Genomic DNA, 18,016 nt, shown 5'->3' with positions numbered 1-18,016 from the left:
TCTAAAATGCTGCATTTAGACGTACTGCCCACGCATCTAAATGTAGCACTACAGAAATCATAGGGCTGTACACACAAATATCTCTACAAAAGAAAATTGTGCACTGCTGTACAAAAACATAGGACATGGCTGTTTATCCGGGGCTTTACACATCTGAAGATTTTACTCGTGTACACATGTTAACATGTATGGCCGTGTCTAAATACGTGTAAATGTGTAAAGTCGTTAGAAGAACTGTACTCTCTTGACGCAAGTACTTTAGGCATGTATTATGCGCAGGATCTTCTGCTAGATCTGCCGGCAAAACTTGCGTTCTATGCTGAAAGTATGCATATACAAAAGGCGGGTGAATAAAGGCAAAAGGAAAAGGATCTGGTTCTTTGTAACAGCCAGTCTGGCTCTCTATTCATGTTTTTACCTGCATTAGGGAATTGACAGTTTTTGTTTGTTGATTGTGCTGACAAGAAGGGTCATTTGTATTGATGCTACTTCATCAGCCGTGCAGAAACTGAGATTGTTTTCCTAAAGTTCATAGATAAGGAATAACTTATGATATTTTATCGTCCCACCTTCCTCATGTCGTCTGGATTTTTACAAAGTGCAAGCAGAATTTATTTGCAGGACTTGAGTCACAAGTTTGTTCTGCGATGCTCATGCTCTGTTAACATTTTTCTGTCAATTCTGCTGTTTGTCACCATGATGTCCAGAGACCTAATATTTCCAGAGGAGCTTTGCAGTGGCAGCCTCCATATGTCTTACTATAGCTTTGACATTACTAATGTTTACATTTTGGAGTGGAAGGGGTTATACTGGTTGGTCACTGTTGTGTTTTTTTTGTCTAGGTCCTACTATAGGTAGCAGTATAACCCAGTTGTCTTTTAACTCTGTCCCTCAATGAACTGATGATTATTATTATTATTCAGGATTTATATAGCGCCAACAGTTTGCTCAGCGCTTTACAATATAAAGGAAGACAATACAGCAACAATACAGTTCAATAGAAGAGAGATAGGAGGGCCCTGCTCCTTGGAGCTTACAATCTAGGAGATTTAGTAGGTAGGATTTAGTTCTCACAGCCGCTGCAAGCAGAAAACAATGACAGTCAGTTTGCTCTGCCCCCCTTCACCCTATGCTCACTGGAGCTCTGGGCTGTGGAGGGGGAGAGAGTGGCTGGCTCAGGCGCTCAGTGGATTGCTGAGAGGCTGAGCCAGGTGCCGCTGCAGACTCTGGGGTGGACCTTTCCCCAGCCTGGACCAGCTGGGTAATGTCAGCGGACAGCAGGCTTTAGCCCAGTGTTTGCTGAAAACGGGTCACAGGAGTGCAGAACGGAGTGGAAACAGGTCACAGGAGTGCAGAAGGGACTGTACTCCTGTGATCCACAGGAGACGTACAGCCAAATGAGCTTTGGCTGTACTTCCCCTTTAATGTATCACAGGACATAAAAGTAGAGGGTAGTCAATCCTGATGGTAGTCAACTAAGTTATTTGTTAGCAGCCTATGAGTCACTGCTTTTAGTTATGGGCACAGATGCAATCACCTTGAGATATATTTCCTAGACATTTCACGTTATTTCTTAAAAGGGTGTGTCAGTAAAGATGAACATTCTTTTAAATTAAAGGTTTGCTAATGTTTTCCTGTTTTTGTTTTAACCAGGGGATATGTACTCTTTACCAGGACAGAGAGAACGAGCAACTGCCATCTTGTTGGCCTGTCGGCACCTGCCCCTATCGTTTTTATCCTCCCCAGGACAGAGAGCAGTGATGTTGGCTGAAGCAGCACGGACTTTGGAAAAAGTGGGCGACAGGCGCTCATATCATGACTGTCAGCAAATGATGGTCAAGCTTAGTGGGGGCACCGCTATGGCAGCGTCTTGAGAGACGCACTGTTTACCCTCAGTCTGGCCTCATATTTCTCATCTTCTTTCAGGAATATACTCAGTCTTTTATTGATATTTATCAGATGTGTGGGGATTTAAAAACAAAATTGAAGCTGAGAATAAATTCAGTGATATTGAAGTATGGGCCTATCATCTGGACTGGAATTAAAAGGGATGTTTAGTATTTTTAGATACTTCAGTCATGCAGGTCTTTGTACCGAGAATGACATAATTGTGCAGTGAATATACCTTCCAGATTATATACTGTACATTAATATTTTTTTTTGTATTTAAACATTCAAAGGCATCATGGACTATTTGTTTTAATTGATTTCAGTGGGAATTTTTAAAGTCTCATTCAAAACAGAGACACAGTAGTTGTAATGACCTAGAAAACTCTCTTGTCAAATCTAGAGAATGCAAAGCTGTTCCTTGTAAAAAGTTTTCTCCTTGTAGAAATCTGTTTTTACTCATTGACAGTGATGTGGTATCCCAAAGTTTGCTGATAGATGCTTTTACCATACATTCTGTACCTTTTTATGTCTAAAACATGAGTTTTGCATCATGTTGGACCAAAACTTCATCATTCAGTCCAGTACGTTTTATCATTACATACATTTATGCCAGGATTTTATCATCACTTGGAGAAAATACCATTGCAGAGTGCATGGCACTTTCATAGCTCAGGAAACCAGTGGGCTTATTTATTAGAGCAGTGCAAAGCGCAATCATGATGTATCAAGGTCATTCGCTCATATCAGGTGAAAGAGGAATTCTGATTGGCTGTTATGAATGGCTGTTCTTTGCACATCATTATTTTTGCCTTATTGAATAATCACAAAGATGCTGTACAGAAGTTTATGTACACACAATTTTCTTTCATAGAAAATGGAAGTTCAGCCACTTCCCATATGTCATTATTATTATTATTATTATTATATACTTTGAGATGTAGCAATGTGATTGGGACACAACTTATTAGCAGAATTAATGGCAGTTTAGCACAGCAATATATTTTTTTTAGTAAGGTCATTGTTCTGGCATGAATTGTCCGGTAACAAAAGAGAGTGGTAAAGCTAGCCATAGATGGATTGAATTTTGGGCAGTTCATCAGGGCAGGCTAGTTATACTGAAGTCCATCCATCGATCGACTTCAGTACAACCAGACAGTCTGATTTTTTGCATGTGATCACTGCTGGTGGCTATAGCTGCTATCAGTGATCATTGTATTGTGGAGCCTTCCATGCCAGCAGAACACAATAGCGCTGTGGGAGTGATTCCCCCATCAACACTGGATGTGTTGATGGCTGAATGCAGCAATTTTTTTTTCCTTCCACCCTTGGTGGAAGGAAAGAAAATTGTGACCTCTATGGCTTGCTTAAGAACCTTGTCATGCTCTGAACTTTTGGTATGAGATATAGGCAAAAGCTGCGAGATCAACCAATAGCTACTGTACTCTCACTTACTAGGCAAATAAGAACACGGATAGCCCAGAAAAGGTTGATAACAATATCACACCTAGTATTTACCTATCGGTGACCAAATAAGTATATGAAAAATGAATGCACTCATCCCTAGATAGCTATCCATTTGTACTCTTTTGGGAACATTTACATGAAGGTTATAAGTAGAACAGGAGCATTGCACACGCAAGCTGAAGCTTGTAACTTCTATTGTAAATTTCCCTTCTAGTGGTTAGAATTATCACTGCACCATGGTGACTTGTGCCTTTTACTAGGTCTAAGAAATGCATCTGTTAGAACTGAAGAAGTCAGAAATGGTTTTGACATTTTGTACAAATATATACAGAAATGTTTATTTTTGGCATGACGTTTCCTAATATATTTTGCCTATTTGTACCTAACTTATCCATAACTTATCAGTGATTTTATTTGTCATTTTTTGGAGAGGGTCAGGCATTAATTTCTATTTTCAGATTTACAGTTTTATTTAATGGTTTTAATATATATAATATAACATACCTTTATTGATTTAGTGGTATTATGTAATTTATACATTGATTCTTACAGTTTAGCATTTATTTTCAACTGGCTTCAACTTCCTGACATTGTGATTATATTTCAGTTTTGGACTGTTGTTTCTGGAGATATCCATTCATGAGCTCACACAGCCTCCCCTCTGTCCCCCACCAACTACTTGTTCTCACTTGATGCATTGGCATGAATTTTGCTCTGTTTTCAAATATAGGTCAAATGTATTATTTTATTTTTTATTTATTACAGGTACTTATATAGTGCCATCAATTTACGTAACGCAAAAAAAAAAAAAATATATATGTATAATTACATTCATATCATTCCCTAACCCTCAAGGGGTGGGGCGTACAATCTAAGGTCCCTAACTTACATTCATACATACACATACTAGGAATACCAAATTAAAAAAGAAAAAAGCGCCACTTACAAAAAACACCAAATTGTCAGCAGCATATCCCACCCAAAATAAATTTTGGCAACAATAATCCTAATTTAAAAGGTATGCGCTAATAACAAATTTATACAAAAGTGTATATCATCATCCAAAAAACATTAGTGTTTTAAATAAATAATTATAGTGTCCAAACATAAATTAGTGTCCAAAAAATATATATATATCTTCAGTGACTTGAACCAATTGTGAAAAATCCACCACCAAAGGAGATTAAATGAACTCACCAGAGCTAATGGCTGGTCAGATTATAAACCAGCAACAGCGCTTGTGCTCTGGGAGCAATGAACCCAATGTCCAAATAGATATGGTGACGTTTCAGACACTTCTGGATAATAATAATAATCACAGACAAACAACTTTGCAGCCCAAGCTCTTATGATGAACTTCTCCACTCTTTCTCATACCTCCATGAGAGCATGCAGTACACTCAGGGACAAAAAAGAGAACATAATGGTGCAATACGGTTTTTTCATTTATCTCTTTAATAAAAAAGGTATAAGGAAACTCACAAACAAGATGTCCAACAGACACCAGCTTCAATCGCAAAAAAGGGTTGAGATACAGTTAACGCTCACCGTGGATCTCTGCCATACAGCACAGAACAGCAAGGCTCTCTAATGTCCACATCGAGTAGGCCACGCCCAACCGGTACCGCCCCTTGATGACGTCGGTGTGACGAAACCGGTTTGATGATGATATACACCTTTGTATAAGTTTGTTATTAGCGCATACCTTTTAATTAAGAATACACACACTAGGGCCAATTTAGACAGGATCTAATTAACCTACCAGTATGTCTTTGGAGTGGGGGAGGAAACCCATTCGGGCACAGGGAAAACATGTAAATTCCAGGCAGGTGGTGCCATGGTTGGGATTTGAACCAACGACCCTAGTACTGCCAGGCAGAGTGCTAACCATTTAGCCACTAAATACACATGAGAAAATGCAATATTTCATGTAGAAGCCATTCTCACAGATCGTATTGCTTCATCTTGGGTTCATTAAAACTAGTGTCACATTTATGCCAATTAATTGGAAGCCCTAAAATGTGTCACGGCACACTGAAATTGCATGAAAATGTGCCTGAATCCATATGATTTCAAGTGTGCCTGGTGAGAATAAGCCCTTAATGGCTGGAGTCTGGGATTTATTAGCAATATATTTGGTATCCGATGTAGGACTAGATAGTTCAGTTTACTGTTTCATCATAAAACGTTTTGCCTCCTAAATATTTTCTTAAGTCATTAGAGAGGGGATGAGCGTGTGTACTTCAAGCTAAATTCACACTAGTGTTACATAAGCATTTTTCGTGGGTTTTTGTTGCACATTTGTGATGCATTTCTTTTGTAAGATGAGATTGGTTGTCAAACACAAAACTCTGCCAAAATACATGTGTTTTTTCATGTGCTTTTCATACGCTACAATTGAAGTCTGTAGGGCCAGAAACACACTATGGTGAACCAAATGTACATTACCTGCACCTTCTCAAATAATTGCACTGCACCAGGTTGCATTGATGAGATTGAGAATAATGTGATTTCCATTGTTGTGCATCACAGCACAACAGCAGATGCAGAAGAAACCAAACTAGTGTGAACCAGGCCTTAGAGAGCAAATCCTATTGTCTTTTGGCACAGTGATTGTGTTAAAAAAAATTATGCTTTTTAAAGTTTGTGTGGACTTTTTTTTTTTTTTCTTATTTACACACTGAGCATATCTTTGTGTGCACATAATCAGCCTTGTTTAATTAAAGCAGAGTTCCAGTTACACTGAAAAAAAAAAATGGGTCAGCAGCTACAAAAACTGTAGCTGCTGAACTTTAAAAACCAGCCACTCACCTGTCCCTTGATCCCGCAGTGTCCTCCCCGCAGCCCATTTCACCAACCGTCCAGTGTGCCCGGTGTCTTTAGTGTGGGCACCCGGCTGTGACAGCTTGCAGCTTCACAGCCGGGTGCCCACCGCACATGCTCAAGTAGTGCTGCGCTTTCTCAATGGTCCTGTAGTCTTCTGGGACCTGTCACATGTCCCAGAAGACTATAGGGAGGGACAGGGGAGGACAACTTCCACGTCCGATAGCCTAAGCAATCGCAGCAGAAGTTGGAGCAGGTACCTGTCAATTTCGGGTACCCTCACCCTCCTGCTCCCCAAAAAGGTGCCACACCTTAATAGGGAGTGGGGGACCAGTCTTTAAAGCAGAACTTCCCTTTTTGGGTGGAGCTCCGCTTTAAGGATTACATTAGTGGCAGTAACAGATTTGCTACTAACTTAAAAATGGCCATAACAAGACACAGAAAAATTTGCTGTATTGTAGTTTGCAGCTCTTGCTCAGCTATTGCACTACTGCTTAAACTGTTTGTAATGAATTGGAATTCCAGATCCAAGAATCATTTTGCAGTTTCACTACTGAATCCTCAAACTAGTAAACTGGACTGTCCAAGTCGAAGTTCCTTTTAAGAAAAAATGAATGACCCATCCCTCCTTCCCCCGATTACCACTGCACTTACCTTCATGGTTCATACAGTTTCACCATCAATGCAGATCAGTGTAGTAGTCCTGGGGTAGACAGTCTTATTCTTAAAAAAAAAAATAAACATTTATGAGAGGCATGGGTGTGAGTTTCTAGTCTTAAAAAAATGTGTCAAAGAACAAAAAATAGTTGCTATCTGGTATAATTAAATGCAATGCACCTTTATTTTGAATTTACATACTCCTGAACAAAAATGTCTGGTTCTTTCGCACTTCCTCTATAATTCACCAGAATATGTTTTGATAGTTTGTTGCTTTTGTTGTTGTTTTTTTTTCTCTTCAACATTTTGTTATTAGGAATAAGAGAACTATAAGAATAATTTGCTTAATTGTAAATATGGCTTATTGCTAAATTTGTATGGCCATTATGACCGTACATGCTGTATAATTCTAGTAATTTTCCCACATAGGTATAAGCATGTGTATATTTTGATGTATTTATTTTTTCTAATTCTTAGTTTAGTAGAATAAAACTTTCTGTCTGTTAAAAGCCATATCAGCTTGAAATTTCTATTTCAGTTTGTGTGGCTGCAGGAAAAATGAACTACATGCTGGCATGCCGGTTTTATTTGGGAGAATTTGGTGATATTTATATTGCTACAGTGTTCCCAGCTCTACCCCACCATTACAAAGACAAATTATGGTGTCTTGATCACCTGCCGAGTTATACATTATGAATTACCAAATGGAGTCCAAATGTAAGAAGAGTAACCAGGGAAGGATTAAGGGCCGGTTCACACCATGCCCGCACCTGAAATGCACAGGAAAGAGCTGTGCGTTCCTGTGTGATTCAGACCGCATTCAAAACACACATTTATGGTCTGCAGCAGGTGTCCATAACAAGTTAACACCCCAAACGCTGTGCATTTGTATCATGCTATCCAATTGCAGTGCGTTTTAAAAAGTAATGCATGTACTACTTTTTTGTGCAGTGCAACTTCAGCCCATTCAAAATGAATAGGCTGAAATTACACCACACAGAACCGCATGTGAATTCCACAGGAACACACAGCACATTCCTGTATGGTTCAGATGCGGGCATGGTGTGAACAGGTCCTAAAGGCAAGTTAGGGGAGTCTTGGTGAACTATCCATTTTGAAAGGAGTTGGCAGTTATTGTTTCTTAAGCCAGACATACATGGATTGAAATTCAGACGATTCAGCAGGTACTGGCCGAATTTCAATCCATGTATGGGCAGGGAGGTTGTACAAAAGTCAGCCTACCAATCGACTTCTTTACACCCATCAAGTTGGATTTTCTCCACTCAGTCAGAGCTGCTGGCTATAGCCGGCTGCGCTGATCAGTGTATTGTATTGGTCAAGTTATATTTTCTTGCATTCAACCTGCTGGTTGAAAGAAAAAAATGTCTCATCTATGGGCTGCCTTAATCTCCTTTAAAAAAAAAAAAAAAGTGAAACAAAACAACTCACTTTTTAGTAGGAGTGAGCTCCTCCTCTCCCCTGGGGAAAAAATAATTAAAAATAAACAAATACATATTATGTCCTATTCTCATGAGATTTCAGAACCTCACCTTTTACAGGATACCACGGGAAGGCAGAGAGACATGTATATTAGAGGAAAAAAAAAAGTTGTTCTCACCCAGTCGTGTCAGGGGAAAAAAGAAAATAGATTTTTTTTTTTTTTTCAATTGCGCGATTAGGTTTTTAAAGCGAATACGGCTTCACCTTATGCACTGAAATTCCTTTGGTAAGTGAGCATCTTCTATTGTAAATCAACCCATTAAATCTTAACTGCAAACGTGTGTATGTTCTACAACAAGCTACCTAAAGTTTTTGCAAAAAGAAATTGGACCTAAACTTCAACATTGCTCCATTTATTTTGATCAAATAAATATTGTTTCTGTGCTTTATCCCTGGTGCGTTACATGCTTTATCTGTAAATAAAAGGGTACAAAAAAAATGTACAGGCTCTGTTTAAAAGGACTTTTTCTTTTTCCCCCTGGTTTTTACTTTATTCGTGTGCGTACTTTCTACTTATGTAAATATACAGTTGTGTTCAAAATAATAGCAGTCAGACATCACTAACCTGATCAATCACTGTTTTTGGTAGAAATTATATTTCTACATGGCAAATAATTTACTAGCAGGTGTAGTAGAGTAATAGAAATCCAACAGACCCAACAGTCATGACATGCATGCTGCTGATTCTGTGTAATTGAATCACTAATTGAAAGGGGCATGTTCAAAATAATAGCAATGTGGAGTTCTATTAGTGAGGTCATTCATTCTTTGAAAAACAGGTGGCAATTATTGCCCTTATTTAAGGAAGGAAGGCAGCAAATGTTGTACATGCTGGTTACAGTGCATTTCTCTCTGAAATTCTGAGGAAAATGGGTCGTTCCAGACATTGTTCAGAAGAACAGCATACCTTGATTAAAACGTTGATTGGAGAGGGGAAAACATATAAAGAAGTGCAGAAAATGATAGGCTGCTCAGCTAAAATGATCGCAAATGCTTTAAAATGGCAACCAAAACCTGAAAGACGTGGAAGAAAGCGAAAAACTACCATTCGAATGGATAAAAGAATAGCCAAAATGGCAAGGACTCCGCCAACAATCAGCTCCAGGAAGATCAAAGGTGTAAAGTTACCTGTGAGTACTGTGACAATTAGAAGACGCCTATGTGAAGCCAAGCTATCTGCAAGAAGCCACCGCAAAGTCCCACTGTTGAAAAAAAGACGTACTGAAGAGGTTACAATTTGCCAAAGAGCACATTGACTGGCCTAAAGAGAAATGGTGCAACATTTTGTGGACTGATGAAAGTAAGATTGTTCTTTTTGAGTCTAGTGGCCAGAGACAGTTTGTCAGACGACCCCCAAACACTGAATTCAAACTACAGTACACTGTGAAGACAGTGAAGCATGGTGGTGTAAGCATCATGATATGGGGATGTTTCTCATACTACGGTGTGGGCCTATTTATTGCATACCAGGGATCATGGATCAGTTTGAATACATCAGAATACTTGAAGAGGTCATGCTGCCTTGTGCTGAAGAGGAAATGCCCTTGAAATGGGTGTTCCGACAAGACAACGACCCCAAACACACCAGTAAACGTGCAACATCTTGGTTCCAGACCAACAAGATTGACGTTATGGAGTGGCCAGCCCAATCCCCAGATCTTAATCCAATAGAAAACCTGTGGGGTGACATAAAAAATGCAGTTTCTGAGGTAAAACCAAGAAATAGAGAAGAGCTGTGGAATGTAGTCCTATCATCCTGGGCTGGAATACCTGTTCACAGGTGCCAGAAGTTGGTTGACTCCATGCAACACAGATGTACAGCAGTTCTCAGAAACAGTGCTTATACAACTAAATATTAAGTAATTCAAAGGAAAGCAAAATCTTTAAACATTTTTCAGTTTATATAGTGAATGCTTGAGTATGTAAAGAATACAAACACTGCAATTATTTTTGAACAGTCTAATCACTTTTCTTCATTTTTTTTTTTTTAGAGGAACAACACAAATTTGATATTTTTCTTCATGTTTTGATTTGGAATAGAATGTGTAGTGTTCCCAATGCATTTGTGTGTATGGAAATAAAAGCTATTAGAAGGATTTTGAGCTTTATTCACTTTTTTCAACACACTGCTATTATTTTGAACACAACTGTATCTATATAAATATCTCTGGATGTCAAGAAAAGAGCAGTACAATGTTAGACCTGGCCATGAAATATTTTCAGTGTGAAATGCAATGTTTTGTAAGTAGTACAAAAAATACACATTTATCAAAAACTGGGTTTGTTTTTTTCTTTTTGTTTTTTTCTTTTTGTTTTTTTCTTTTTGTTTTTTTCTTTTGTGCCTGTTGGACTTTAAAATGTTTTGTAGAACAGAAATACGTATTACTTGTGTCCTTTAACCCATGCATAGCCAGAGAACAACAAAACCTTTGCAAACATAAATTTTGACATTCTGTATGCACCTGTTTCTTCATACCACTTTGCATAATGCATGAAGCTAATTAAACTTCTGGGATATTGATCTGCTCAGTTAAGTAGCAGAAGGGGTTGTTAATCAGTTCCAGCTGCTTTGGTGTTAATGAAATTAACAGGTGCACTAGATGGGCAACAATGAGACAACACCCAAATGGGAATGGTTTTACAGGTGGAGGCCACTGACATTTTTTTCCCTACTCTTCTTAGCTGACTGTTTTTCACTAGTTTTGCATTTGGCTAGGGTCAGTGTCACTACTGGTAACATGAGGCGATACCTGGACCTGTCTCCCAACACAGTTTCAAGAACATAGAGGAGATTCTAGGAAACAGGCAGTTACTTTAGGAGAGCTGGATGGGGCCTTAGAAGGTCCTTAACCCATCAGCAGGACCGCTATCTGCTCCTTTGTGCAAGGAGGAACAGGATGAGCATTGCCAGAGCCCTACAAAATGACCTCCAGCAGGACACTGGTGTGAATGTCTATGACCAAACAATCAGAAACAGACTTCATGAGGGTGGCCTGAGGGTCCGATGTCCTCTAGTGGGCCCTGTGCTCACTGCCTGGCAACACAGAGCTTGATTGGCATTTGCCATTGAACACCAGAATTGGCAGGTCTGCCACTGGCTCCCTGTGCTTTTCACAGATGAGAGCAGCTTCACCCTGAGCACGTGACAAATGTGAAAGGGTCTGGAGAAGCTGTGGAGAACGTTATGCTGCCTGTAACATCATTCAGCATGACTGTTTTAGTGGTGGGTCAGTGATGGTCTGGGGAGACGTATTCATGGAGAGGGACACAGACCACTGTTGGCTAGACAATGGCACCCTGACTGCCATTAGGTATCGGGATGAAATCATTGGACCCTACGCTGGTGCAGTGGGTCCTGGGTTCCTCCTGGTGCACAACAATGCCCGGCCTCAAGTGGCAAGAACAGGGGTGGACTGACCATTTAGAAACTCGGGCACTGCCCGAGGGCCCGGGGTCAGTAGGGGGCCCCATGAGTTTCCCCTGGTACCTTTTTTCAAAGGCTTTTTTTGAGTTTGGGCAAGGACACAGGGGCCCCATTATCCCCTATTACACGGGGGCCCCCTGAATTGTCAGTCTGCCCCTGGGCGAGAATATGCAGGCAGTTCCTGGAGGATGAAATAATTGATACCATTGAATGCCCCCCCCCTGCTTACCTGATTTATATCCAATAGAACTCTGGGATATCATGTTTCGGTGCATCCAACGCCGCCAGGTTGCAACTCAGACTGTACAGGAGCTCAGTGATGCCCTGGTCCAGAACTGGGAGGAAATATCCCAGGACACTATCCGTCATCTCATTAGGAGCATGCCACAACTTTGTCAGGCATGCATACAAGTCTGTGGGAGCCATAAAAACTACTGAGTATCATTTTGAGTTGCTGCAATGAAATTTCAACAAAATGGACTAGCCTGCTGCATCATTTTTTCACTTTGATTTATGGTGTGTCTTTGAATTCAGTCCTCTGTGGGTTGATAATTTTCATTTCCATCAAACAATGGGGCATCCGAACGTTCCTAACACATTACCCAGTCCATATCAGTATAGATATCCAGCATGATATTTTTCCCCGTTGAGATCTTTTTACTTTTTTTTTACTTTTTTTTGAACAGTGTATAATCAATTTATTTGCTTATTACAAAAAATAATATATATATATATATATATATTTATAAACAAAAACACTAAACAAATGCAGTTCTAATTTGTGTAATGCATGTATTTTGTAAAATTAATACTATTCCAATATTGGACCTCGTCCAGTGCTGTATGGTCAATAAACAAGCACAGATATTTAAAATTTCTAGATCTTAGGCTTTTTCTAGTTCAACACTGACTTAACTTATTAAAAAAAAAAATCCCCTAAATAATATCACCTATTTATTGTATGTCAACCAAAGCACTAGCCAATTACCTAAATAACGTATTTATAGCTCAATATGTTAGTTTATTAACCGCTTGCCGACCCGCCACAGTGTTTTTACTGCGGCAGGGCGGCACCTGTACGCACAGTGCCATCTTTTAACATTGCTGTGCAAAACAGGTAGGGGGCGTGCTCCCGCCCTACCCTTCCCGCCGATCTTGGCAGCGATCGTGTCCATCACCGGCTCCGGCGGGTCATTTCCCGCCAGGTGCCAGCGATTACAAGTAATCACAGACAGATAGCAGTGCTGCAGTGTTTACATTGCAGCTCTGCTATCTGTCAGTTCACAGCACGCTGAACCTGAGAGAAGACTTGATCTCTCAGGATCAGCATGTTCCTGTGAAGTACACCCCCCCGCCCCCTAGTAAAACACTCCCTTCACACAGTTAACCCTTTAATTACCTAATAAAAGTTAACTCCTTCCTCCCCAGTGCCATTAGTACAGTGTCAGTGGTTTTTTTTTTTTTTGCACTGATCACTATTGGTGTCACTGGGGATGTCAGTGACCCCAAGTCAGTTCCCCCCCAGTGTCAAAATGTCTGCCGCAGTCCCGCCATAAGTCGCTGATTGCCGCCATTATTAGTATAATTCATTTATGTACTGTATTGCATGACTGCACAATTGTCCGTTAAACTAGCGCAGCGCTACATAGAAAAGAAGTGGCGTAAATTGCAGTATCTATACCAGCAATGGGCAAACTACGGCCCGGCGGACCTTTTAATCCGGCCCGCGGAGCTAGGCTCCCGCAAGGCCAGTGGTCGGCAAGCCGCGGCTCTTTACAAATTTAGATGCGGCTCTCCTGTGTGCCGGGCGCCCGCTCCCCTCCCTCCTCTCCCCTCCTCTCCTCTCCCCTCCTCTCCTCTCGGATGGCCGCCCCCCCTCTCGGATGGCCGCCCCCCTCCCTCCTCTCGGACGTCAGGACTCTGCAGCTGTCAGGATGTAGGCGGGGCAGCCAGGATGTAGGCGGGGCAGCGTGACGAACTCCTCTCACAGTCCTCCCTGAAGACCAGAACGGCGCGGGAATACGAGAGGAACGCGCGGACCAAAGGTAAGTGAATTGACACAGGGGGGGGACTTACTATATGGGGGACTTACTATATGGGGGATGAATTACTATAGGGGGGACTTACTATATGGGGAATTAATTACTATATGGAGGACTTACTATATGGGGAATGAATTACTATATGGGGGACTTACTATATGGGGAATGAATTACTATATGGAGGACTTACTATATGGGGGATGAATTACTATATGGGGGACTTACTATATGGGGAATTAATTACTATATGGAGGACTTACTATATGGGGAATGAATTACTATATGGGGGACTTACTATATGGGGAATGAATTACTATATGGGGGACTTACTATATGGGGAATGAATTACTATATGGGGGACTTACTATATGGGGAATGAATTACTATATGGAGGACTTACTATATGGGGAATGAATTACTATATGGAGGACTTACTATATGGGGGATGAATTACTATATGGAGGACTTACTATATGGGGGATGAATTACTATATGGGGGACTTACTATATGGGGAATGAATTACTATATGGGGGACTTACTATATGGGGAATGAATTACTATATGGAGGACTTACTATATGGGGAATGAATTACTATATGGAGGACTTACTATATGGGGGATGAATTACTATATGGAGGACTTACTATATGGGGGATGAATTACTATATGGGGGATGAATTAATATGGGGGATGAATTACTATGTGGGGGATGAATTACTATGTGGGGGATGAATTACTATGGGGGATGAATTACTATGGGGGATGAATTACTATATGGGGGATGAATTACTATATGGGGGATGAATTACTATATGGGGGATGAATTACTATATGGGGGATGAATTACTATATGGGGGATTAATTACTATGGGGGATTAATTACTATGCTTACTATGGGGGAATATTACTATACTTACTATGGATGACACATACACATCATTCATCTACTCTTGGTCCGGCCCCCGGGTCCAATATATGAACCCATTGCGGCCCTCAAGTCAAAAAGTTTGCCCACCCCTGATCTATACCATAGTTTGTGGGCGCTATAACTGTCACACAAAGCAATCAATATACACTTATTGGGATTTTTTTTACCAAAAACATGTAGCAGAATACATTTTGGACTAAATTTATAACTAACTTTGAGTTTACTATATATTTTTTATAGCTGGAAGTAAAAAATATTGTTTTTCTTCAAAATTTTAGTTTTTTTTGTTTATAGCGTGAAAAATAAGCGCACAGGTGATCAAATACCACCGAAAGAAAGCTCTATTTGTGTGAAAAAAAGGACGAAAATTTTGCTTGGGTGCAGTATTGCATGACCGTGCAATTATCAGTTGAATTAGTGCAGCGCCGAGTAGCAAAAAGAGGCCTGGTCAGGAAGGGGGGTAAATCCTCAGGAGGGCAAGTGATTAAAGCTCAACTCCGAAAGGACACGTGTGAGTTTTCCAGCGAAGATGTGCACTACAGAGCTGTGCACCCTCTCGGCATCTCAGGCCATGATTAAACTGCACACAAGACTGTAACAGCTTGAAGTTTGCATCCCCAAACCTCGGGACCAGCAGGCCTCATAGAGGCCCTGACTAGGAATGATGTTCTGCTGGATCTCGTAATCTCAAACCAGGCAGAGCTTATTACTAATGTTCATATACAAGAACAGCTGGGTAGCAAAGACCATATAAAGATTTCATTTAATGTTAGCTGTAAACAAGCAGCACACACTGGAAAGATAAAAACACTCAACTTTGAGAGCACTTTTTTCTAAGGATGAGGGCTGCTCTCCAAAACTTAGACTTGCAGGGAATATTGGCATTGATGAACATAGCACAGAAATGGGAATTCTTCAAAAACTGTATGTGAACATACTGCAAAATATATTCCCATAGGCATTACGTTTAAAAGGCTAAAAATAAAAAAAATGCCAAACGGCCAAAGTTAAAATAGTTACAAATAATAAGGAAAGAGTTTTTAAAAAATATAAAAATGAAGCAACAATATAATCATTTCATTGTTAAAGGGAATAGAGCAGAAAAAAAATCAGGACTCCAAAAATTCAAAATGATCTACACATTTCAAAAGATAGCAGGATAAACCCTCAAAAATTCTTCAAATATATTAATAGTAAAAAGGTCCGGTCCGAGCATGTAGGCCCTTTTACCAAATAATGTAGAGTGGGTGACTGGGGACAAATAAATATAAAAATATTAAATACCTTCTTCAGCTCTGTGTATACAAAGGAGCGAGGGGGAGCTCTTGTCCATAATGGGCATGGTATTGACACAGCTCCAAATGATCCACAATGGCTCAAAATTTATATTGTCCAGAAAAATTTAGACAGAATAAAGCACCTGGAAATTGGCCTGGTAAGGAAGGGGGTATAAGTGCCCGGTAGGCAAGTGGTTAAAAGGCAAAAAATCAAACCTATGTGGCTTACGGCCAAAGTTAAAAAAGCTATAGATAATAAGAAAAGAGCTTTTATTAAATATAAAAATGAAGGAACACTATCATCGATTAAACATTACAAAGAATATAACAGAATATGCAAAAAGGAAATAAAGGCCGCAAAAATTGAAAATGAACGGCAGATTGCAAATGATAGCAGGACCAACCCCAAAAAATTGTTCAAATATATTAGTAGTAAAAAGGTCCGGTCTGAGCATGTAGGCCCTTTACAAAATAATCTAGAGTGGGAGACTGGGGACAAAGAGAAGGCAAATTTATTTAATATCTTCTTCAGCTCTGTGTATACAAAGGAGCATGGGGGAGCTCTTGTCCATAATGGGCATGGTATTGACACAGCTCCAAATGAATCACAATGGCTCAAAATTTATATTGTCCAGAAAAATTTAGACAGAATAAAGCACCTGGACCGGATGGCATACACTCATGTCTCCTTAACCTCTTCCCGTCCGGCCCATGTCGATGAACGGCTGGACGGGAGCGCTGCCGATCCAGGTGGACGTTTCTAAATATCCCCTCCCACATCCATTGCCTGGGAGCGCATGGCACCGCAATCGGCGCCCTCTGTGTGATGTCCCGATTCATGTGATCACTGATTGGCCAATCACATGAATAGTAGTAAACAAGATTTCACTTCCTGACATTGCTTGCTACTTGTGAAATCTGTGAATGATCACAGCAGTCACATGGTACAAGGCTATTCTCAACAGCCTTGTACCATGTGACAAGCTATGACCAATCACAGCTCACAGAGTATTTCTCAATGGCTGCAGGAATGCAGCCAGAGAAAAGGAGAAATGATTGCTTTTACAGCCTTTATGGGTGTAAAAGCATTCAGTGTAAAAAAAGAAAAAAAAAAATCTTCATTACTCCCCACAAGTAGTACAGTGTCACTATGGTGACACTGTACTGCTAGGGTGATAGTATGTTAAAAAAAACATAATTAATATAAAAAAATAAAATTAAAATATATAAAAAAAATTTGACAAATGTATACATTTTTGGTTATAAAACTAATCTGGGGGTTTTTTTTTTTACTAAAAAGATAGATGAATACATTTTGGCCAAGATTTATGAAGAAAGATTATTTATTTGCAACATTTTATAAGAAAAACTTTTTTTTCAAAATTTTTGGACTTTTTCATTTATATAGAAAAAAAAATAAAAAATCCCAGTGGTGAATAAATACCACCAAAATAAAGTTTTATCCATCTCAAAAAAAGCTAAAAAATTCATATGGATACAGTGTTGCATGACCACGCAATTGTGTGCTGAAAATTGACCTGGACTGGAAGGGGGTGAAAGTGTCCGAACTTGAAGTAGTTAAAGAATTGAGCTCTGTCATTTCAAAGCCATTGTTTCTAATTTTTAGGGACTCTTTAATGACTGGCATAGTACCACTGGATTGGCATAAGGCCAATGTGGTGCCAATATTTAAAAAGGGGTCAAAATCTTTACCAAGTAACTATAGTTACTATACTAGTATAGTATACTATAATTTAACCTCTTGGCACCGGCTGAACTCAAATGTTCAGCCTCCCGGCGTCTGGGCCTAGGGGCCGAGCGGCTGCACATTTGTGTTCTATAAAAAAAAAAAACAGAGCTGAGAGTGTGCGCCCTGCGCGCTCCCAGCACACATGTCCGGTACTCACGCCAAGGGGTTAACTTTTGTATCTGGTATGATACTGGACAGTTTAATTAACATAGATGAGTTCTTGGTGGAAAAAATATTTTAAGCAACAGACAGATTGGATT

General features: G+C 39.9%; 1 protein-coding gene across 1 annotated transcript in view; it reads left to right on the top strand.

Moving 5' to 3' along the window:
• Positions 1–10,609, top strand: part of SREBF2 (sterol regulatory element binding transcription factor 2) — a 62,818-nt gene extending 52,209 nt beyond the window's left edge. The window contains exon 19 of the mRNA XM_089687707.1: positions 1,654–10,609. Within this exon, the coding sequence (XP_089543833.1) occupies positions 1,654–1,874 (221 nt within the window). The 3' untranslated portion in view covers positions 1,875–10,609. The remainder of the gene's footprint in view (positions 1–1,653) is intronic.
• Positions 10,610–18,016: the final 7,407 nt, after the last annotated feature.

The sequence above is a fragment of the Staurois parvus genome, unplaced genomic scaffold (genome assembly GCF_062004578.1).
Source record: "Staurois parvus isolate SC_StPar_1 unplaced genomic scaffold, SC_StPar_1.0 ptg000436l, whole genome shotgun sequence".
In the NCBI taxonomy this organism is placed as follows: Eukaryota; Metazoa; Chordata; class Amphibia; order Anura; family Ranidae; genus Staurois; species Staurois parvus.
The sequence above is the reverse complement of the archived record's forward strand: the minus strand, read 5'-3'. Positions and strand labels throughout refer to the sequence as shown.